Source organism: Sinocyclocheilus grahami, unplaced genomic scaffold (genome assembly GCF_001515645.1).
Source record: "Sinocyclocheilus grahami isolate Dianchi unplaced genomic scaffold, SAMN03320097.WGS_v1.1 scaffold736.1, whole genome shotgun sequence".
In the NCBI taxonomy this organism is placed as follows: domain Eukaryota; kingdom Metazoa; phylum Chordata; class Actinopteri; order Cypriniformes; family Cyprinidae; genus Sinocyclocheilus; species Sinocyclocheilus grahami.
In genome coordinates this window covers 249581-273578 of record NW_015505915.1, presented here as the reverse complement: position 1 = coordinate 273578, position 23998 = coordinate 249581, and the positions used below count along the sequence as shown (strand labels likewise).

At 36.4% G+C, this 23998-nt stretch overlaps 3 protein-coding genes across 5 annotated transcripts; 2 read left to right on the top strand and 1 right to left on the bottom strand.

Annotated features, from left to right (window-relative positions):
• Positions 1–717: 717 nt before the first annotated feature.
• On the top strand, positions 718–23782 carry LOC107560621 (epithelial chloride channel protein-like). The gene is made up of 11 exons (XM_016244852.1): positions 718–867; positions 1094–1231; positions 1325–1475; positions 1561–1666; positions 1752–1911; positions 2008–2235; positions 2394–2618; positions 2718–2898; positions 3839–3945; positions 4033–4248; positions 23753–23782. The coding sequence occupies exons 1-11, from the start codon at positions 718–720 to the stop codon at positions 23780–23782; spliced, it is 1692 nt and encodes a 563-aa protein (XP_016100338.1).
• Positions 4372–10466, bottom strand: LOC107560617 (bifunctional polynucleotide phosphatase/kinase-like). The gene is made up of 13 exons (XM_016244848.1): positions 10339–10466; positions 9816–9958; positions 9662–9708; positions 9256–9519; positions 7942–8217; positions 7768–7847; positions 7635–7692; positions 7386–7493; positions 5556–5627; positions 5365–5413; positions 4910–4980; positions 4543–4668; positions 4372–4413 (listed from the first exon to the last, which is right to left on the bottom strand). Exons 2-13 carry the CDS (start codon positions 9940–9942, stop codon positions 4372–4374), a joined length of 1320 nt encoding a protein of 439 aa, XP_016100334.1. The 5' UTR covers positions 9943–9958; positions 10339–10466.
• Positions 14758–19314, top strand: LOC107560630 (TRPM8 channel-associated factor homolog). 3 transcript variants are annotated; one of them, XM_016244863.1, is made up of 8 exons: positions 14758–14824; positions 15098–15845; positions 15931–16922; positions 17020–17114; positions 17253–17466; positions 17564–17803; positions 17942–18279; positions 18540–19314. In XM_016244863.1, the coding sequence occupies exons 2-8, from the start codon at positions 15229–15231 to the stop codon at positions 18780–18782; spliced, it is 2739 nt and encodes a 912-aa protein (XP_016100349.1). In that variant the 5' UTR covers positions 14758–14824; positions 15098–15228; the 3' UTR covers positions 18783–19314. The 3 variants fall into 3 exon arrangements, with proteins under 3 accessions (XP_016100349.1, XP_016100351.1, XP_016100350.1); XM_016244865.1 differs by having other exon boundaries at positions 17942–18226; positions 18540–18670; XM_016244864.1 differs by having other exon boundaries at positions 14787–14824; positions 15133–15845.
• Positions 23783–23998: the final 216 nt, after the last annotated feature.

The window sequence follows — 23998 nt, the reverse complement described above, 5'->3', positions numbered from 1 at the left end:
CATAATTTTAGGCAGGGGCTTTTAATGTTATGGCTGATTAGTGTATATGCACCTTATATTTTAAAAGGACTATTGGCTCAGCCTCTGATGTTGGGAGAATCTAGTCACGCCCCTGCATGACATTAAAGCACCCACCCACTTATCTCTGATCAGACCCTTTACGATCACTTGTGACATTGTTCATCTAAACCCTGCAGCTATGGACTCAAGATCGTCTGATGGCAGTGGCCATCCTTTCAGCAGGATAAAGTAGCCTTTCACACTGCACAAAATTTGTTCCGGAATGGTTTGAGCAAGGTGTTGCCCTGGCCTCCAAATTCCCCAGATCTCAATCCAATTGAGCATCTATGGGATGTGCTGGACCCAACAAATCCGATCCATTTAGGCCTCACCTCACAACTTGTAGGATTAAAAGGATCTGCTATTAATGATTTTGTGCCAGAAACCACAGGACTTTCAGAGGTCTTATGCAGTCCGTGCCTCGACGCATGCTGTTTTGGCAACATGAGGGGGATCTACATAATTTTAGGCAGGGGCTTTTAATGTTATGGCTGATTAGTGTATATGCACCTTATATTTTAAAAGGACTATTGGCTCAGCCTCTGATGTTGGGAGAATCTAGTCACGCCCCTGCATGACATTAAAGCACCCACCCACTTATCTCTGATCAGACCCTTTATGATCACTTGTGACATTGTTCATCTAAACCCTGCAGCTATGGACTCAAGATCGTTGTTTGTCTTATTATGGATGTTGCTGTCGTCCACCTCCACTGGAATCAAACTAGATGGAAATGGTTATGTTGACGTTGTCATTGCAATCAGTTCAAGAGTACCACAGGATGACACACTCATTGGTCAAATCAAGGTGAATATGTACTTTTTTTGTCTATCTAACAAACTTTGTGTGCATTCATGGTTTAATGGCTTTTGTGAAAGATAATAGTTTGTCCCAGTTAAAAACATTTAAAATATCATATTTGTAATTTCAAAAACAATATTTGTGAATGAGCAAATTAAAGTATATACTTTTTTATAAATGCATACACATTTTGAGTTCTTCTCATTGTATCTTTTCAATTTAATTCTGACAGGATATGGTCACTGAAGGGTCTCTTTATCTTTATGAAGCATTGGATAAAAAGGTCTATTTCAAAGAAGCTACAATACTAGTCCCACCTCAGTGGAATAGTACGTATTTTACCAAAGCAAGAACAGAGTCCTATGGAAAGGTACAGAGAATTATGCCATTTTATATTACCCATCAAATATTTACCTGATATTTATATTTGATATTGCTGACACAAGTTCTATGTCAAACACAGGCCAAAATAATAATTGATAATGCTAATCCAGCATACGGCGATGAACCCTACACTAATCAGTACGGAGAATGTGGCGCTGAGGGTCAGTACATTCATTTCACCCCAAACTTCCTCCGAGACACTACACTCATTAAGCCATACGGGCCAAAAGGTGAACATCTTTTGTTGTCCTTCAACATTTATTCAGGTTAATTCAGTAATCTGTTTTATTAGCAAGAATGTTTGTTTGTTTGCAGGAAGAGTCTTGGTGCATGAATGGGCTCATCTGAGATGGGGCGTTTATGATGAATACAGTGAAGAAATGCCATTCTACTACTCTAATGGCAATATTGAAGCTACAGGGTTATAAACCTTCAACAAAAAGAAAGCTTTTGATTAAAATCTCATTGGAAATTCTTTCAACTACTGATTTCCTGCTTATCTTTAGGTGTAGCAAAAATATTGACGGTCAGCTTTCTGATGTTACTGCTGGATCTCCATGTCAAACTGATCCACGAACCTCACTACCGTCTAAGGGTTGCACGTTTTTTCCGAACAAATATCAAAACACACACAGTTCCATAATGTACCTACCTAGCCTGGATTCTGTAAGTATAGATTTTACATGTTCTACAAATGCAAAATTTTATGTCTGTTGCATGCGGTATATAGACGAACTTATCATTCAAAATATCTGGTTTCAGGTCAGCACATTTTGTCGTGAAAATGAGCACAATTATGAAGCCCCAAACTTGCAAAATAAAAAATGTGGCAAAGCAACATGGACTGTGATATTTGAGGATTCTGTGGATAAAGACGCACTTCGTTCTCTAAAACCACTGCAGTCTTCTCCACCGGCACCAGTTTTCAAAGTTGTGCAGCGAATGCATCGGGTTGTTTGTCTCGTACTTGATGTCTCAGGAAGCATGCAAGTATGCAAAAGCATCAACTAAACTTTAAAATAAAAATGCTTAATAATATAACCTTCAGTGCTCTGATATGAGCTTAATCATTATGAAACCCAAGGAAGCATAAAATTGATATCACATGCATGTTTAGTATTATTATTATTATTGCACCCATTTGCTAGGGCTCTCGAATTCTTCGACTGCAACAGGCTGCCACACATTTCCTGCAGAATATCATTGAGGATCAAGCCAGTGTTGCAATGGTAACCTTTAGCAGTGATGCTTCTACTCTGAGCTCCTTAACTCGTATTGACAGTGACACCACAAGAGAACGTCTCGTCACTTTGTTGCCAAAAATAGCAAGTGGATCAACATACATGTGTAAAGGCCTCAATCTAGGCTTACAGGTGCTATATCATTTGTTTTATTTTTGTGTGTTTATATAATGTGTGAAGTATATGCTGTTTGTTATATGCCAATGTTCTGTATGTCTGCAAAATTTAAAGGTACTTAATAAGGACAATGGGGATGTGATAGGAGATGAAATAATTTTTCTGACAGACGGTGAAGCCTCAGATGACCTTAATAGTTGTGTTCCGAATGCAATTAATAGTGGCGCCATTATACACACAATTGCTTTGGGTAATAAAGCAGATAAAGCCCTGAGGGAAATGGCGTACAGAACTGGTAAGTAACAGTTACATACTGACTAATAGTGTCCCAAAACGTACTGTAGGCCTATGTGGACATTTAGGTCGCAATTAAAATTTATGAATTACATTACTTTAGACTGGTGGTTTTTAAACTGTGGGATGCACAAAGTCTAAGAAAGGTGGTGTTCATGGCATGAGCCATTTTTAAATATTTCACGAGTTTGCACTTACATATAATCCGATTGAGAGAATAGTAAGCAAACTCCTCATATCCCCAAACTGGGATAAGAATAGTTAGGAGTGCGAAGTTGGAATGGAGGAGGAGCAAGTTGGCTGTATATTTACTATCATGCTAATTAAGTTGATTATCTGAACGTGCTCCGCCCAAACTTAGTTAATAAAACATCATTTCAATATTTCATATTTAAATTTGAAAGTTATAAAATTCAGTTAACACATTTGACGGCGGACATGCATTTACATATTTATGACATGACGCACAAGCGTTTTCGCAAATCCTCACATACTTCACAGTACACAAAAATAAAATATTGCAACCCGCGAAGTTTGAGTCACCAACAAACGACTCTTATGAACATGGTTTGAATAAGCTTGATGAATCCTTCACTAAATTAACTTACCAAATCCGACATAGCAGCTAATGAATCAACATGATTCGCTCAACTGAACTGCAAGTTGTAACCTAAATGCATTTTTGTTAGGCCTATTATACTTCTAGATGGATCTTAGCATTAAAAAGTCTCAGAACTAACTTGAGCCATAAGGTATTAGTAACTTTTAACTAATTGGTTTTTTATATTTTGGTTGATATCATTGATATTTCAGTATAAAATGTATACATTTCATAAGTCTACAGTGTTCAAATACCTTTGCACAAAATGTAGGCTATCTGAGTATTCAATGCCTGTTTATTATCCAATGTAAATTTCTCATATGTTCTATGTTGGAATTAGGGGGGAAATTTATCACAGCCAGTGATGACATTCTGTCTAATCAGCTACTGAATGGATTTTCCTCACTAACAGTACCAACAGGAGATCAAACAAAAGAACCAGTTCAGGTTTGTAAGTGTTCGTTCATTGCCTATGGTAAATTACTTTAAGACTGTTATGAATATTGTAATGTTTCATTTTTATCACACTCTTAGATAGACAGTGTGGGAGCAAAAACCTCTGATTGGTTCAATGGGACAGTATCAGTAGATCAGACTGTTGGTACCAAAACCAGCTTTACAATAACCTATGAAACAAGCCTACCTAATATTTACATAACGTCACCAAGTGGCTCAATCTACAATCAAATGCAGATGCGTCATGATGAATCAACAAAAACAGTGACTTTAAAAGTTCCAGGAACTGCACAGGTATGACAACTTGCTCAAGATTTCATTAACTTTCCTAAAATGTTTCATGGGACTCCAGAAATAAAGCACACAAACACAAACTTCAGAATATGAGACTATGAATTTCACCAACAAAGTCTTATTTTACAGACAAGAAAATGGAAGAACTTGAATGATACCCAAACACTGGAAAATAACACAACATTGTTAATTGTATTTAATCAATATGACACAAAACTGACAAGTAATTGTTTCCTCAATTTATAAAACCTTTTTAACAAGAGTCTTCATAGTGTAAAGGTATAACATGTATACATGGGGGGGAATCAAAAATGACCAATTGTTTACAGGGTCAAATTCCGGCAAGCTGAACTGAGCGGGTTTCCAGCCCAAGAAGTATTCCTCTGGTGTGTGAAACTGAAGACCAATGTTGAGGGCAAACTGGAGAGAGGGAGAAGAAAAATGTATAGCTGTATTTTTTAGAAGCCTGTAAAACTGTTATACGAAAATGGAACAAGAAAGCAGTACCGCGCCCCCTTGTGGACAAAACAGAGTAAAGATATTGCACTCAATACCCACAAATACAAAGGAATATAAAACAAGTAACTCTTACTCACAGCAAGTCATTCTGTATATGCTTTTTTTTTGTATGTGTAATAAAGACTGCAATTAATTTCATTACCAGTCTATCACTGCAAGAGAAATCTTTCTTCTTTTTTCCTGGTGCCCAGTTAGCGGGACGTCCTGCTGCATCTGTACATGCAAGGAAAAACATGACTGAGCATAGAAATCTGGTATGCTATTGGGTAATTTACCAGCATGTGCTGTAAATAAATAATACAATTGTTATCAAAAGTGTTTAACCAAGTCTTCTTTTAATTTCAAGTAATATAGAAATATGCTTTAAGTTTAACTTTGTTAACACATCATGAAAATTCTACTGTTTTATTAATATATTATTATTTATAAATAATTATTACATTCCTTTATATTTTGCTTGAAGATGCAGAGCTACTCAAAAGATCAAAATAATACTTTTTAGTATCAAGAAATGTATTTGAAATCTCAAATGTCTCAAGAGTGCTAATCACAAACATTGAGTCTTGAATGTTTAAGTAGAACTTGACTTGAGCTCACCTCCTACATAGAAACTCTGTGACACATCTACAGTCACGCCACCATTTGCCTGCAAAAAACACTCCAATGTCTTAATATACACAGGCTACTCAAATCCAACCTGCTGCTTGTTGTACATAATGTAAAACAAATCATACGACTCAATAATGCAATCCCTTTAATAGACAAATCCTACCACAATAGTGATTCACCTTCTCACACAGATGTTCCCACATCCCAATAACAGGCTTCCTGTAAATACCAGGGGCTGTGGAAGCAAATACCTGAAAAAGACATGCATTCACATTCATAAATATATACGTTTGAGAAATTATATCTACACACAATTACACTGCCGTTTAAAAGAATTAGGTCAGTAAAATGTTTTTTCTTTTTAAATCATACTTTTGTTCAGCAAGAATGCATTAAATTAATCAAAAGATGTTACAAAAAAATCTATTTCAAATAAATGCTGTTCCTTTTAAATTTTCTATTCACCAAAGAATGCTGAAAAAAAAAACAGTTTCCACAAATATTTTAAGGAGTCTTCAACACTGATTAATAATTTATTTGAGCAGTTTATTAGAATGATTTCTGAAGGATCATGTGACACTGAAGACTGGAGTAATGATGCTGAAAATTCAGCTTTGCATCACAGGAATAAATTACATTTAAAATATATTCAAATAGAAAACAGTTATTTTACATTATAATAAATGCAGCCTTGGTGAGCATAAAAGACTTCCTTCAAAAGCGTTTTTAAAATTCTTACCAACCCCAAACTTTTAACGGTACTCAGGGGCAAGGGAGGCAGTGTCTCCTCAAAAAGTTGGATGAGAAAATAATCGATATTACAAAAATAAAACAGCGCAAATATGATTAAATATGACATTAAAAGTCTAAAAGTCACTTGTTTTTATAAAGTAACACTGTCCAACAGCGACACTCGCAGGTAAAGTTACAGCGGAGGCTTGCCTCCCTTCAGTCCATTGACTTTCTACAGAGACCCCAAAGCGTGCCGTGACTTTTCTGGAGGCTCATTGAGATGAATGGGGGAAAAGTCACATGAGAGGAGGCAACGTCTCCATCGCGCTATAATTGGATATTATCGGTTATGATTGGTTCCTGCGATAAATCCCGCCTCTTATTTTCGTGCGAGCTCTCGGCCTGAATGAAGAAAATGATGGCGTTATTGACTAATTATAAAGTAAGTAAACAACTCTCCCACTTAGATACCACTACTTTGTGTCACGTCAAAATAAAACTTGAAATGGTCTGAAAACGTGATGACTGTGTCAGTTTTTAGTGAGCATTCAGCGTGATGAAATGAAAGATATATCTTCGTGTCTGTGGCGGTGTTTACAGAGCTTTTATGACGATGACCCGAAATAAGTTGACGTTGATGAATAAGTTGATATGTTGATTAAAAAGAACAGCTGAACATAAGTTCACAAATAAAAAATATTGGTAAAATTTTACAAGGTGTAATTTAATGAGTTAACTAACATGAACAAACAATGAACATTTATTACATTATTTATTTAATCTTTGTTTACATTAGTTAATACAAATACAGTTGTTCATTGTTAGTTGGCAGTGCATAAACTAATCTTAACAAACACAACTTTTGATTTTAATAATGCAGTAGTAAATGTTGAAATTATTATTAACTACGATTAATAAATGCTGTAGAAGTAGGCTATTGTTTATTCTTAGTTCATGTTATCTAAAGTAGTTAACTAATGAAACCTTATTGTAAACTGTTTCCAGAATATTGTTCACATTGTTACTGCCTTTAGTTATTATTTTGGAATAAATATAAAAATGCACAAAAACACTATGAAATGTATAATTAGTATTAAAAATATTAAATTAAATAAAAACTAATATTAATAAAATACAAAATAGAATTATATTTGTTCTCTTTTTATGTAATATTTATATATAAATATATATGTATATATAAAAATGCCTCCTCATTTTAAAACACCACTACACACCACTGACGGTACTGTGTGTAAAATAGTCAATGTGTCATTAACCTGGATGGGCAACTGCAGTGTCTGTAGAATATCCTCAACTTTTGACTTGAATACTTCCGGCCTGAGTTTGCCTCGAGAAATACCCATCTGATTAGTGAAAAACACCACCTAAAAAGAGACAAATATGATGAAGATGCTTGTGCTACAAATGCAAAAACAACTACAAATATTTAAACTAGCAAACACAAATGTATTGATGCTGCAAATTCAGATCAACATAAAACAAAGTAATAGTGAATAAAGCAGCACCTTGTATCCTGTCTTCAACAGACTGGCTAGTCTAGGCTGAATCTCTGGGAAAAGAATCCTAAACAAAAGTAAAACATCACATGAGACACAACAAATAGCTGCACTGTACAGCAAGTTCTTCAACCAGACTCACCTCCAGTCATCTGGACTTGTGGGAAATACTTTCCCAGACTTTGTAGTGATAATGCAGCCATCAACATCAAACCCAGCGATCTAAACCAGACATTAAAACATAAAACGTCATAGAAGCATAATGGTTTTCCTGAATAAACACTAAAAATATGCAGTGAGAAAGTTCATGTCTTACTTTGGAGCTATCTGGAAGCCCTGCCGCGGTGAACAGCAGAAGGCTGCCGATTTGTTGCCAGTGACTCTGAGAGCAAGTGGCAGACGGAGCAGTGGCTTTGACTGATGGTGAGTCCAGCTTGTTACCACTCTTTTTCTGAGCGAGTTCTTGTAACTGCTTAAGCTTTTCCTCACCTGATGTTTCCTCATCTTCGTCATCATCGTCATCATCATCGCCTCCTCGCCCTCGTTTTGTGCGAGGGGCGTCATCCTCTGGGCTGTGAGGTCGTTTTGTCGCCTAAAAGTCAAGCAGTGTTATTTCATTTTTTTTTTTTTACTATAAAACTGTTTTTTTTTCCTTTTATAGTAGGAACATTTTGAATGTAATTTTTATATTTTGTAGGTTTCATTTAATTTAAGATTTAGTCATTTTTATTTGGTCGTTTAAACTACATATCTTTATTTAGCTTTAATTAATATTTCAGTTTTAGTAACTTTAATACTTCAACTTAAACTTAGATTATGCCAGTTACTTGCCTAAGCAATATTTCTAACGTAAACGTTTTTTTTTCATCAAAATATATTTTATTTCAATTAACAAAATAATAATAATAATGTCTACAATGATAAATAAGTTGTATTAAATAAGCATCAATTTTTCACTATTAATTCGTTTACAATTCATATATTTAGAAACTCCTACAGACTTTTAATACAAGCTATTAATTCTTCAATACTGTTTCTATCCAATGATTCTTGCCTTTTACATAAACCACAGCTGTGCTAATTTCTTCAAAACACATGTAAAAACTGCTGTGTCCCTAAAGCATTAATAGAATTATTTTATTATAAACACTTCCAAAACATAAATAAATAAATAACTCCAGTGATACACCCATAAAATGACACCTATAAAACTTCAGAATGAGGAAATGCATTACTGTCATTCCTTTGTGGTACAGAGCTGTCATGTTGCAACATTTATATGTTTCTATTGTAAAACTTTGTTATATAAAGTTGATCTATTATCACCAAGCTCTACTTAACTAATGAAAATAGAGCCTAATGAAATTGTGATGTCGAAGAAATGCGTTTACAAGTTCAATCTGGAAGGGTGACTGTATGAAAACAGTTCTTGGAAAGAAAAAAACAAATCATGTGGCTTAAACAGCATATTAATGTTTGATACTGATGAATATAAAGTACAAAAAGCAGCATTTATTCACTGTTGATTATTGAATGCATTCTTGCAGAATAAAAGTAGTAATTGAACAGTATGCTATACACATATACATATATATTACCCAAACAGTATCACTAGTCTGGATCTTAATACCTTTTTCGGGGATTTAGAAAAATACTCCTGGATGCTTCTTTTGGGGCCCGACCCAACATTTGAGATTTTCTGTCTGTCTCTGCTTTCATCTGCTGCTTTTCCTTTCTTCTGAGGAGAGGGAGCCTTTTCATTTGAATGTCCAGCAAACTCCACAGTGAAGGGGTGGGACTGATTAACCAGGTACAGTGTGCAACCGGTTGCCAGACATCCAGAGGCACCACGTCCCAAACACTGACCGTCCAGGGAAGAAGGGTTGGGCCCGAGCTGTGGAAACACAGGAAGACTTGTACTAACTTATGCTTTTGTATATTTATGCATTCGAAAATCATTTCAAAACATTGTTATTAATAAAACGGTCTCTCTCAGTAAACTGTAACATACATTGTTGTTGTTGTTTCGTTTTTACCTGCGTTACAAGAACTTCCTGTTTGGCATAGTTGGCCACAAGTTTGACTGTCAAGAAGAAGACGCACTTCCGTTATTCTTTATGAACAGAAACAAACGCGACATGTCCAACTTTTGGATTACTGCGATGGGTGTGATGTGCTCTAAAAACCCACCCTGATGCCTTGAGCACTTCTTGTCAGTAATTCTGGTTTCAGGGCCTCGACCTAACATTAAAGCTCGACCATCTGCCAGCTCCACCCGAGCTCCGCTCACACTTACTAGTGTGCACTCCATCTGCATTCCCGGACGACAACAGCTGGACTAGAGGAGGAGAAGTTACAGTAATATAGCTTAGCACAATTCAGATTCAGATAGCCTGACGAAATGCTAAATTATCATTCTTCCGTACACGTGCTATTTGAGCTAAATGAATTATGAATATTTAATATTATGAACATTTCTAACTATGGATAACTGAACTGCAACTCATTAGCCACATGCGTTAACTTCGTTTTAATGCACCATTCAGTGTTTCTTGTGTAAAGACAGTGAACTCAGTCGGACTTTGAAACCAGACGGATAGGCTCAAACTAACTTTACAACCTGCGTGTATCTACAAAGTCCCCCAAAATTATATTTCAATCAAACCACCATGATTTCGCTAAAAGCGCAATACAAAATCTAAACAGGGCTTACTAGTTGTCTTCCGGTTCAGTTGTTGTACGTTACACGGTTAACGCTAGAAAGGATACAGACGCGGCTACTGGGCATGCGCACATCAATATATAGCGTCGTTTTTGTCACACTGAACAACAACAATTACTGTATTTGCATTATTGTAAGGGGTAGGTGTAGGCGTTAATAAAACACCATCTAATAGGTAGAAAATGTAATTTATTGATAACTTCCGGACGTAGCTGTATCCCTTCTGTGCACGCTTTTGTGGTGCGACACGTAAATATTTCCGATGTGGAAACAGCGACATTCTTCTTCTTCTTAGTTTTATGGCGGATTGCAACCATGACTTATCAGGTGCATACCGCCACCTACTGTATCGGAGTATGCAGCATGGATTATATCTCACTGAATGCACTTTACATTATAAAAAAAAATGTTTTTTTTAATAAATAAATATTATAGCACTACTATCTAAATCCTATAATATACCCCTGTATCCTTCAGATATTCCACAACAGCATCCTGTGCATCTTAAACACCCTCAAGGTTCCTTTTCCTTCCTGTCTGACTTATCTTTTGGTTTAATCTAATCCTCTCTTCCCTATACTTCCTACAATGTAACAATATATGTTCTGGTCAACTAAATTCCTCAACTACTTGACCATTGGCATTTATGTAACTTCCTCCCCATAGTGTATTATGTGCATTTCAATCCCCACACCATACTACTCTAAGTCTATCTTGACCATGTACTTCCTTTAACTTCTCTAATTCCAATTTTTTACATGGGTTATAATAATTTATGATAATTATCTCCTGCCCTCTACCCCATATCCCCACAGCAATATATTCTTGATCCCTTCCTTTTCCCAGTATTCTATATGAAATTTCTTGTTGCACACCCACCACCAATCCCTTCTTCTCTATCATGCTGTACTATACTATACCTTTGTATAACAAAATCTAAACAACGTTTCATCCAAGTTTCTTGAACACATATTACATCCGGTTTTATACTTAAATCTTCAATAAAATGCTTGAACTCCTGACCGTTTGCTATCAGAGATCTTGCATTCCACTGAATTATTGAAATCATCTATATGTATTATCCACATGTTTCTTGACTTGATCTTATCTGAAGTTCATCTCTGACTTCTTCCCAGGTCAAGCCTATCATTCCAAGATGACGTATTGCTGCTATAACAACTAACTGAGTCTTCTGTGTTTTTGATTCAACCCCAGCTGTACTATTTATAACTCCTGCAATAAATGTCACTAATTTTTTCTTTTCGATCATCATAAATTCTTCCGGAACTTCATTGTTTCTTTCAACTAAAACCCCTGACTGACCTCTTTGCTCTTTAGTTTGTCCTTTAACCTGTTTTGCTGCGTCTGCATATGTTAGCTTCTTCTCCACCCTCCTTTTCTGAATCTCCATTCCTATTTTATGTGCTGCACTATGTGCCTCTCCACAGTTGCAACACTTTGGTTGTACACCTTCCTCACACTTGCCATATTCATGGTTTCCTCCACAACGAGCACATCTACACTGTTCCCTACATCTTGCAGCAACATGCCCAAACCTTTGGCAATTAAAACATCTCACTGGTCCCGGTATATATTCTCTTACAATGTAGCTCATCACTCCCATCATTACTCTTTTTGGAATTTCATCCTCTTGAAATTCTATTACTACTGTTTCCGTGTCTTTTCTGTTTCCATATGCACCTGATTTTATCCTTTGCACATTTACTATCTTCCCTCCCTTTAAGTTACCTTTAAACTCGTCCATACCTATATTAAGAGGAACACCAAAAATGATCCCTTTTCGGCCCCTACTTTTACTTTTATCACCAACTCTATCTATGTTGTATTCTGAATAAAATATTGAAATTTGAAACTTCCACATCATTGCATTCTGTTTTTATTCACAATTTGTACAGTGTCCCAACTTTTTTTGGAATCGGGTTTGTAGCAAATTCCCATCAGAGAGAGCTTTAGCGAAATCGATATTTCCTATATCTCTATTTATGACCTTTGCCAGTTTTAACGGATTCATTTTGCTTACCCCAATCTGATCTCCAAACCTTACGATGCATTTTATACTTTCTCCATTCTTTTCATCAGACTCTTCTACATCACTCCTTTTTCACTAATTTACTAATGTAGCAACGTTTCCACAAAAAAAATTCAACAAAACTAGCAGGAAACTACATATAGTCTGGATGGACGGATAGATAGATAGATAGATAGACTTTAAGCTGACAAATAATGGTATTGAAGCATTGTTCCCCCTAAATAGTGGCTGTGTTGAAAAAGGCGTTGAAAACTTTTTTTGTGTCGTACCTGACAATCAGTACAAAGTGTACTGACAAAATAATTGTATGTCTATTCAGTTTGTTTTTACGTCTGTTAGATGACAAATCTTAAGTGTACATAAGTATTATCATGAGATAGGATATCCTGCTAATAATTATGGCTTGGTAAACACAGTTTATTGACTGTGCATAATGCAGTACCAATAGTTTAGTTTAAATTGGCATATGTTTTTGTCTCAAAGCTTTGGAGCCCCGCACATGACATGCAGAAGAAAAATAGATATTGTGGCCATGAATTAAGGGTTAATTCCCACAACTTCATGGCCATGTTTTGTTAATTCATTCCCTTGTTTTAGTTAAATCGTGGTCATGTTGTACTAATTCGTTCCTCTGACTGGATGGATTGTTTAAAGCTAAAAGAGTCTTTTTCCATTACACAGTAATATGCAGTTTATATGCAGATATACATCATCAATGACTACACAAACTATGACTGGGTTATTCTCACAAAACTAATAAAACACCACAACACTAATTATTTTAAATATTAAACATGCAATTTAGTAATATATATCATAATATAGACAATACTGTTCTCTGCCTTGCACAAAGAGTAATTTAAACATAGCAGTTAATTAATTTTGTAATTGTAATTACCGCAATGCGGCCAACTCTGAATTTGTAATGTTGTAATTTAAACAGATTAAAATGAAAATATTCTGAAAAAAGTAAATGGACAAGACTGAATATGACTGAATATTCATACATAATAATAATGACACAATAGTGGAAAAATTAAGTGTCATGATGCAACATTTTTAAGGACCGTTTACACACACAATTTGTTTTTTAAGTAAATCTTGATTTTGAATTATGCAACACATGTGGCAGAACCTTCAAAATAGATACGAGGTAGGCAGATCTCTTTATATTTCCAGTTAAAAGTTAAAAATTCTCTTGTCAGACTATGTACGTGACAAATTGATTATCATTACTGAAACAGGTTTACTACATTTAGAAAAATATTAGATTAACAATTTTCTATGGAAATGTACTTCATTAATGTCTGATTATGTACACTGAGTAATATTGTTTCACTATATTAGTGAGAAATCTGATAGGCTTCCACTGTTTTATATGTCAGGTTTATGATATTTTCCATGTCCTAACCTGACACCTAACCCTCACAGAAACCTGTGTAAATCATTAGATTTAAATATAAAAATATTTATAATATTTTTAACTACCGAGGACACGTAAAATGCCCTTACAAGTCAGTTGTTATAATATTTCTCTATTAGTAAGGACATTGGGCCCTAAAGACCTGTTCACACTAAGAATGATAACTATAACGATAACAATATTAGTGTCCACATACCAACAGACAATAATGTCTTTTAGTCTTAAGATGTTTTGTGAATACAGCCCCTGGTGTTTTTAGCCTGTGCATGTTATGTATTTTTGAAGCACTGCGAAATAAAACTGATTGAAATTGAATCCATGATTGTAAATTATCTAATTTATTTTCTAAATTAAATGCTATATTCTTTATAACTATACCTCATTCTTAGTATACTTATTATCATTACCGAAATCATCGACCTCATTTCCGTAACCTATGTATTATTACAGCTACATGTGTTATTTGGAAAAATAGTAGTTTGCTTTTAAATGTATGCACATAATCTATACATTATGTTCATTCAAGTTTGCCGCAACATTTTGAAAATATGTTGTTTTCAATAAAACAATAAAAATATTAGGTTGCAAATTGCAGATGGTGTTGCAGTAATGAGAGAAATAATTGAAAATCAAATAAAAATGTTAATTTAAAAATATATTTTATTTCAGAGTTTCAAGTAGCTGTGCATGACTGTTAATAATCAATTTTTTAACAAATGTGAAAATGTATTAGCTTTTTTATGGATAACTATTACTGGATATTCACACGAAGTCAAGCATGTACCTCAAACAGTCTATACTACAAAGAGAATTAAATAGCGTTAAACATGTCAAATACTGTAGAGGGAGTGGTCGATGGTGGTTTCTGGATGAACAAACAAAATGAGAATGGTGTATTTATGGGCGTGCTCGTTGGGTGTGCTCCTTATAGGTGAGCCATTCTCACAGTAGTTACACATACTGTAGCTAAGCGAGAAAGAACATATTTGTATCTCCAAATGAAGGTGAGTGTGTACAGTGAATGCTCTTTTTAGAATAAAGTAGAAATTATGAGATAGCAAGTTTCATTTGTGAGACATGAATCGCAATTTTTACATATGTAGTCATAATTGGGAAAGGATAGAAAGTTGAAATTGTGATTTGAATCATTTCGGATTTTTGTATACTATGTTAAGCAGTGTAATTCATGAAAAACGAATTTACAGTTACAAAATTACAACTCTGTATGTTTCTAAATGTACTTGATTTTTTTTCTCTGATTTTCTGTTTTTGTGTAGGACTGAAAACCAATCAGTATCATTTTACTTCACAGGCTCTGGTTGAACAAACCCAGTGCTCATACCCTGTAAAACTGACTGTACGTTGAGTGATTGCTTTGAACTGACTTACTAAACAGAGCTAATCCACCATGGCACGTGAACAGGACTACTACACTATCATGTATGGGCTGGAGGAGCTTGATTTCCAAGGGAAAGCAGTGCCCAGTGATCTTGTACTAATAGGTGAAAATGCCTTTCCACTTGCCATGAATCCAAGAGGTCAGGTGCTGATGGCTGCATCTCATTACGGTCACGGACGTGTGGTGGTGTTGGGACATGAGGAATACCTAACACACTTCCCTGGCCTGATAGAGAATGCCCTGATGTGGCTCATGCCATGTACCGGTGATGCTGGCATTGTAGGGATTCAGAAGAGTTTACATTCAGTAGCTGGAAACTTGAACTATTGCCCTATCAAGACAGAGCTAGGAGACTTTCGGAATGGATTAGCTATATATATCACAGATGCTTACACTGTCGAGAGCTGTGCAAAGGATCTGATTGCTTTCATCAAAGCTGGGGGTGGCTTGATCATTGCCGGCCAGGCCTGGATATGGGCTGAAGCCCACCCGCAAGAAAACACTATAAGGAACTTCCCAGGAAACAAGGTGTGTAGTGTTGCAGGTATTTACTTCTCGGAACACCAAGGAGAAGTTGGCATCTTTCCTGTTCCAAGAAACATCCCTTCTAATTGGCTTGCTGCATCGTAAGTTCAGCAGAGATTTCTTAATATTTACCCATTCTTTAAGAAGCATACATTTCACCAACTGTTTTCAATTGTTACTTTTCAGTATAGGCAAGGACTTTAAAGATGACCTAGAGTTCCTCCTAGAAGGTGTGTCTGAGTTTGATGTCCAAGGTGGGGCTATAGCGTCTGAGGTGATGGTGCACGGACCATTAGCATTTCCCATTGCAGCCACTCCAGCTGGAAAAGCATTTATTGCTGGTGCCTATTATGGGCAAGGTCGAGTAATTCTGCTACCACATGAAGGCTACATGGGCCGGGACTCTCTGTCAACTTTCCTGATAAACGCAATCAAGTGGCTTGATGAGGATCGCAAGGGTGTTATTGGGATCCTACCCAGTCTAAAGGCAGCCCACACAGTACTGAGCAAATCTGGTTTAGATTGCCAGATGACAGGTTTTAAAGAAGATCTAAGCGTCTACGTTTGCACTTCATACAGTGATGCCCAGTGTGCAGAGATCCAAGAATTTGTTTCTGAAGGTGGAGGTCTTATGATTGGGGGTCATGCCTGGTATTGGGCTCAAACCCACTGTGGCTGCAATGTGATGACCGATTATCCAGGAAATCGCATTCTTAATAAGATGGGACTGTGTCTCTTAGGCAGCACCTTTGGTGGAGGGTTATATAAAGCCCCAGAAATAGAGCATAGGTGTAAAGAGGGGTACCACTTTCGTAGCATGCTGCATCGGTTTGCTGAACATGTAAGCCTGGGGCAAGAACTGACTAATCATGAACAGAGCTGCTTGAAACAGCTGGGCAACGAATGTGCCAGTTACCTTCGCATGCGATCTCATGACAGTGCCGCCTATACTTCAATGGTAGCACTTCTTAGTGACATAGTGAAGGAGGTAGGTGTTCCTCAAGTGTGTAGTAACTGCCCTGTTCAAAGTGCCAAAGACCACCTGATGCTCCTCGTTGGGACTGAGGTATACAAAGTGTCACCCGATCCTGATGCCCTTTTTCCATACATCATTAAGGTCAGACCTAACTTGCCAACTGTGTCTAATGCAAGAGTTCGGATCAGTGCCAACACTGCAGGTATGAAAGTTTTCCCGCCAAATGCTATTTCTTGTTTAAGTTTCAAAATCCAAAAAACTTGAACACTATAAAATAAGAATGCAATTATTTGTTTCAGCTTGTGAAGAATGGATAAGCACAGGCTTATATCTTTCTCCTGGTATGAAGACGTACATAGCAGTACCTCCAGAGATTGTTGGGAAAAATTGGCAGGTGATGAATAAAGTCTAAACATGTATCCAATCAAGGAATAGTTGCTGTATGAAATATAATTGCCCTGATAGATACAGCCTTGTTGTTCATAGGCTTGGAGAGCACGTTATTAACATGAGGGGATGACACTCTATGCAGGTGCAGCTTGGTTGCCAAACAGATAACATTGGTGGATTAAACGTTCTGAAACGGGCTCCTGTGGTCCATGAGCGATTCCCTTTGGACACAGAGATGGTCCAAGTCTGCAATCTATGGGGAGGGCTCATCTACCTAATAGCACCTCCTCAAAGCAAAGTGGATAGAGTGGAAATTGTCGTGCAGGACTCAGTACAGGCTCCATACTTCAAGTCTGGTAAGAATTCTGAATGAACATCACAGTGAGGTTTCTATTCAGAACATTTAACATTGTATGGTAAAACTTTTCAATGCTAACTTGTTTTGTGCCTCAGGAGAGACCAGTGTAGCTGACTGGGTGGACAGGATCCGTCAGGCACCTGCCCCCTGGGCGGAGCTTGAATTTGAGAACATCATCATAACTTTAGAAGCAGAATTTATAAGGAATCTGGACCGTCCTGATGAGGTGGCTAAACTTTGGGATACCATAATGAGAAGCATTGCTGACCTGGCAGCAAGGCCTGACAAGTTCCCCCGTAAGGAGCGGTTTGTTGCAGATGTTCAGATCTCTCACGGTTGGTGGTACTATTAAATACTCACAGTATCTTTGTTAGGATAAAGAACCATCACTATTACAACAGAATCATGCTATTAATATTAATTACACTCACACTGTCCTGGTGATAACACCGTTCTCCCTTTTTCCCTTGCAGGTTTCATGCATGCTGGATATCCCATCATGATACAATCTACCTCTGCCCCAGCACTAGTAAATGTACAGAAAGCCTATAAAAGTGGTATATGGGGAGCCATTCACGAGCTGGGTCATAACCAGCAGTGTAGAGTTTGGGAGTTCCCTCCACACACCACTGAGTGCACTTGCAACCTGTGGTCAGTGTACGTACATGAGGAAGTGCTGAGTTTGAATAGGTCTAATGCTCATCCAGCCATGACTCTAGAAAACCGTCAGGCTCGTACCAAGATGTATTGCAGTGGCGGTAAGGATTTGAAAAGCTGGAATATGTGGACGGCACTTGAGACTTACATGCAGGTGCGAACAGACTGCATATAATTTAATAGATAATTGAATCAATTAAAAACATGTTCCTCAAGTGTTCAAATATTGTTTTTGATAATGTACATATTTTGTTATAGCATTATTGCCAGTATATACATTTTTTAAGAGAGTTTGATGCAATAATGCATTATTTGTGAGCCTTGGGAGTAATAATTTAAAAAAAAAATCAAATATAAAAGTATATATACCTATTTTTTCTCTCATCTTTCATCATCACATCTAATTTTTTTCAGCTTCAGGAAAAATTTGGCTGGGATGCTTTCAAGAAAGTATTTACTGCCTACCATGATATGAATGGAGTGCCAAAAGACAATGCAGGCAAGATGAATCTATATGCTGAGACCTTCTCCAAAGTGGTCAACCTGAATCTTTGCCCCTTCTTCAAAGCATGGGGTTGGCCCATCCAGCCCAGCACACAAGAGAAAATCTCTTATCTCCCTGAGTGGAGTGACCATCCTATGGTCCAGTATGCATGAGAACATCTCAGATAACTTTTAATATGTTTTAATGTAGATATTGGGTCAGATTAAGTATAAAAGATTATATATGCTTATGTCATTTGAAATTATTATTTTTTCTCATTTTGCTTAAGTACATAGATTAGCAATTGATTCTTATGAATGTAAAGCATAGAATGTGACTTAAATTTTAAATATTCAGAATAAGACATACAGCACTTGTTATTGGTGGGTATAAGCTAAGTGGACTAAGGTTAAGTACAACCAGAACATGCATGTTTAAAACACAGCATATACTATACATAAATACTAAAAACTACTTGTTTTATGAAGTGCACTTCAAAAAGTCAATTTAACTTTATGGCATTCTATTTTATATTGGTGTATCTCCCTTTCTTATCCAAGAGAGTAAATCATAATATATTATTTTAGAAGACTCTGGATGGTGCATAATGTTGATGTGCTTTGAAAAAACAGAATTAAGCCCTGTTGCTAATGCTCAACAGATTTAATAAATTCAAGGGTAACACTTTATAATAACTTTCATTAATGAACACATGGATCATTGGTTAATATATATTCACATAGCTAGAAACATGAGATAATGTGCTTGTTAATGTTTACTAAACTTATTAAACATTACCTAATGATCAACAGATAATTAATGTAAATTACAATGCTTACAAATATCATTCAACTTTTAATGTATATGATCATGCACATCTTGAAAATCTACAAATGATTTTAACAGATGTTATACAATAATTAAAAGCTTTTGTTAATGTACAACACTTTTGCTGCTATTGTGGTGTGATATGGGTAAGGTTAGGGTTGTGTGGTATGGGTAGGTTTAAGGGTTGGTTAAGGGGTCAAAAGTGTAGATGGGTCAGTTTGATTACTATAAGGGAACACAGGTCAATCTGTTTATATTACATTGTTTTGATAAATGAACAAGTATTTTCTTGAAAAAAATTATTCGTTTTCTCCTACTGATGTATGATTCAAACAATACCATGTTTAATGATATAGTTACTAATATAAGTGCTGAGACAATAAAAACATGTTTTGCACCCAACTTACAATGTGTGTTATGTCTTTAAGAAGCATTTACATAAACTTAACTAAAAATCAACGAAAGTTGTTACAGCAGGTAAAAGTCCAATGCCCATAAAGGTACTGAATGATTAGTAATCGTTTATAAACAGTTACAGATGATGAATAGTTTTCACTTTAGATTGGGTACTGCAAAAACATGAACAAATAATTAATTAATGATTTAAGATGTGTAAATGGGGTGAATTCAGGACATTTGGGACACTTTTTGCCATTGACTGCTTTTAAGTGACTAATTATTCATAAACTTTTATAAACATTTACAAAAGATGAATAGTTTCCACTTTAGATTGAGTACTGCAAAAACATGAACAAATGAGTAATAAACAATTTGTTAAGACGTTCTCCCTTTTTCCCTTGCAGGTTTCATGCATGCTGGATATCCCATCATGATACAATCTACCTCTGCCCCAGCACTAGTAAATGTACAGAAAGCCTATAAAAGTGGTATATGGGGAGCCATTCACGAGCTGGGTCATAACCAGCAGTGTAGAGTTTGGGAGTTCCCTCCACACACCACTGAGTGCACTTGCAACCTGTGGTCAGTGTACGTACATGAGGAAGTGCTGAGTTTGAATAGGTCTAATGCTCATCCAGCCATGACTCTAGAAAACCGTCAGGCTCGTACCAAGATGTATTGCAGTGGCGGTAAGGATTTGAAAAGCTGGAATATGTGGACGGCACTTGAGACTTACATGCAGGTGCGAACAGACTGCATATAATTTAATAGATAATTGAATCAATTAAAAACATGTTCCTCAAGTGTTCAAATATTGTTTTTGATAATGTACATATTTTGTTATAGCATTATTGCCAGTATATACATTTTTTAAGAGAGTTTGATGCAATAATGCATTATTTGTGAGCCTTGGGAGTAATAATTTTAAAAAAAAATCAAATATAAAAGTATATATACCTATTTTTTCTCTCATCTTTCATCATCACATCTAATTTTTTTCAGCTTCAGGAAAAATTTGGCTGGGATGCTTTCAAGAAAGTATTTACTGCCTACCATGATATGAATGGAGTGCCAAAAGACAATGCAGGCAAGATGAATCTATATGCTGAGACCTTCTCCAAAGTGGTCAACCTGAATCTTTGCCCCTTCTTCAAAGCATGGGGTTGGCCCATCCAGCCCAGCACACAAGAGAAAATCTCTTATCTCCCTGAGTGGAGTGACCATCCTATGGTCCAGTATGCATGAGAACATCTCAGATAACTTTTAATATGTTTTAATGTAGATATTGGGTCAGATTAAGTATAAAAGATTATATATGCTTATGTCATTTGAAATTATTATTTTTTCTCATTTTGCTTAAGTACATAGATTAGCAATTGATTCTTATGAATGTAAAGCATAGAATGTGACTTAAATTTTAAATATTCAGAATAAGACATACAGCACTTGTTATTGGTGGGTATAAGCTAAGTGGACTAAGGTTAAGTACAACCAGAACATGCATGTTTAAAACACAGCATATACTATACATAAATACTAAAAACTACTTGTTTTATGAAGTGCACTTCAAAAAGTCAATTTAACTTTATGGCATTCTATTTTATATTGGTGTATCTCCCTTTCTTATCCAAGAGAGTAAATCATAATATATTATTTTAGAAGACTCTGGATGGTGCATAATGTTGATGTGCTTTGAAAAAACAGAATTAAGCCCTGTTGCTAATGCTCAACAGATTTAATAAATTCAAGGGTAACACTTTATAATAACTTTCATTAATGAACACATGGATCATTGGTTAATATATATTCACATAGCTAGAAACATGAGATAATGTGCTTGTTAATGTTTACTAAACTTATTAAACATTACCTAATGATCAACAGATAATTAATGTAAATTACAATGCTTACAAATATCATTCAACTTTTAATGTATATGATCATGCACATCTTGAAAATCTACAAATGATTTTAACAGATGTTATACAATAATTAAAAGCTTTTGTTAATGTACAACACTTTTGCTGCTATTGTGGTGTGATATGGGTAAGGTTAGGGTTGTGTGGTATGGGTAGGTTTAAGGGTTGGTTAAGGGGTCAAAAGTGTAGATGGGTCAGTTTGATTACTATAAGGGAACACAGGTCAATCTGTTTATATTACATTGTTTTGATAAATGAACAAGTATTTTCTTGAAAAAAATTATTCGTTTTCTCCTACTGATGTATGATTCAAACAATACCATGTTTAATGATATAGTTACTAATATAAGTGCTGAGACAATAAAAACATGTTTTGCACCCAACTTACAATGTGTGTTATGTCTTTAAGAAGCATTTACATAAACTTAACTAAAAATCAACGAAAGTTGTTACAGCAGGTAAAAGTCCAATGCCCATAAAGGTACTGAATGATTAGTAATCGTTTATAAACAGTTACAGATGATGAATAGTTTTCACTTTAGATTGGGTACTGCAAAAACATGAACAAATAATTAATTAATGATTTAAGATGTGTAAATGGGGTGAATTCAGGACATTTGGGACACTTTTTGCCATTGACTGCTTTTAAGTGACTAATTATTCATAAACTTTTATAAACATTTACAAAAGATGAATAGTTTCCACTTTAGATTGAGTACTGCAAAAACATGAACAAATGAGTAATAAACAATTTGTTAAGATGTGTAAATAGGCTGAATTCAGGACATCTGGAATGCGTTTTGCCATCGAGATGACTGCTTATAAATGTACTAATGATTAGTAAAGGTTTATAAACATTTACAAAAGATTAATAGTTTCCACTTTAGATTGAGTACTGCAAAAAGAGTTAACATAATTAATAAATTATTTGTTAAGATGTGAAAACAGTAGAAGACTACACAACAAACGAAGACCAAATATATGACCTTTACAGACTGTGATTATGATTATGAGTTTATTGAAATTTGTTAGCATTCAAAAGTACATTAACAAATAAACTTGTAATTGTTGTATAATTTCTGTTAAATTATTTGATTTTTAAAAAGTGCATGATCATATGAATTGAAAGTTTAATGACATTTGTAAGCAATTTAACTTAATAATCATATGTTAATCATTAGGTTTAATAAGTTAATTAATTAAATGAATGTTTAATAAGTACATTAGGGTCATGTTCACTCCTGTGAGGGAGTGCAGAGCGAGGAATGAGAAGACGTGGAGTACATCAACAAGGAGACTTTATTAACATCAAGGGAACCAGGAAAACACACGTAGCAGAGGAGGCTGACATAAACAATACCGGAAGCCGAACTAATAACAGGGAACACTTTATATACACACACATGACATGACGAGGGGATGACGAGACACACCTGGGATCAATGGAACTAAACGGGGAACACCTGGAACAAATGATAAGGACAGGAATGGGAAGGACCAAATATGGGCATAGAAACAAATGGGAAGCAAAACACACACAAAACACAGAACAGAGTCTGACATTACTCCTCCCTCCCAGAAGGCACAGGGAGGGGGGTGGGTGCCCTGGAGGCTGGTGCAGGACTGGGACATGGGGAATACCTCCAGGGCGGATCAGGCAGTCCAGGGTGCCATGTCGGCATAGGGAGCTCAGGGACCATGGTGGAGCAGGGAGCTCTGGGAGCCATGGCAGAGCAGGAAGACTAGGAAGCCATGGTGGAGCAGGCAGTTCAGGAGGCCCTGGCGGAACAGGGAGCTCGGGGAGCCTGGCATCGGCCCGGCCTCCACGGATGGACCCCTACTATCACCCCCCCCCCAAAAAAAATCCTTGGGGAGAATATAGTCTTTAGCGGCCCTCTGTAGGCCTAACTCGGGAACTGTGGCCCTCCCTGGCCTTGACTTGGGGACTGGAGCCCTCCCTGGGCTGGACGTGGGAACTGGAGCCCTCCTTGGGCTAGACTCGGGGACTGGAATACTCTCTGGGCTAAAATCGGGGACTGGAGCCCTCTCTGGGCTAAACTCGGGGACTGGAGCCCTCTCTGGGCTAAACTCGGGGACTGGAGCCCTCTCTGGGCTAAACTCAGGGACTGGGGCCCTCTCTGGGCTAAACTCTGGGACATGAGCCCTCACTGGCCTAAACTCGGGGATGGGAGCCCTCTCTGGGCTAAATTCGGGAACGGGAGCCCTCCATGGGCTAAACTCGG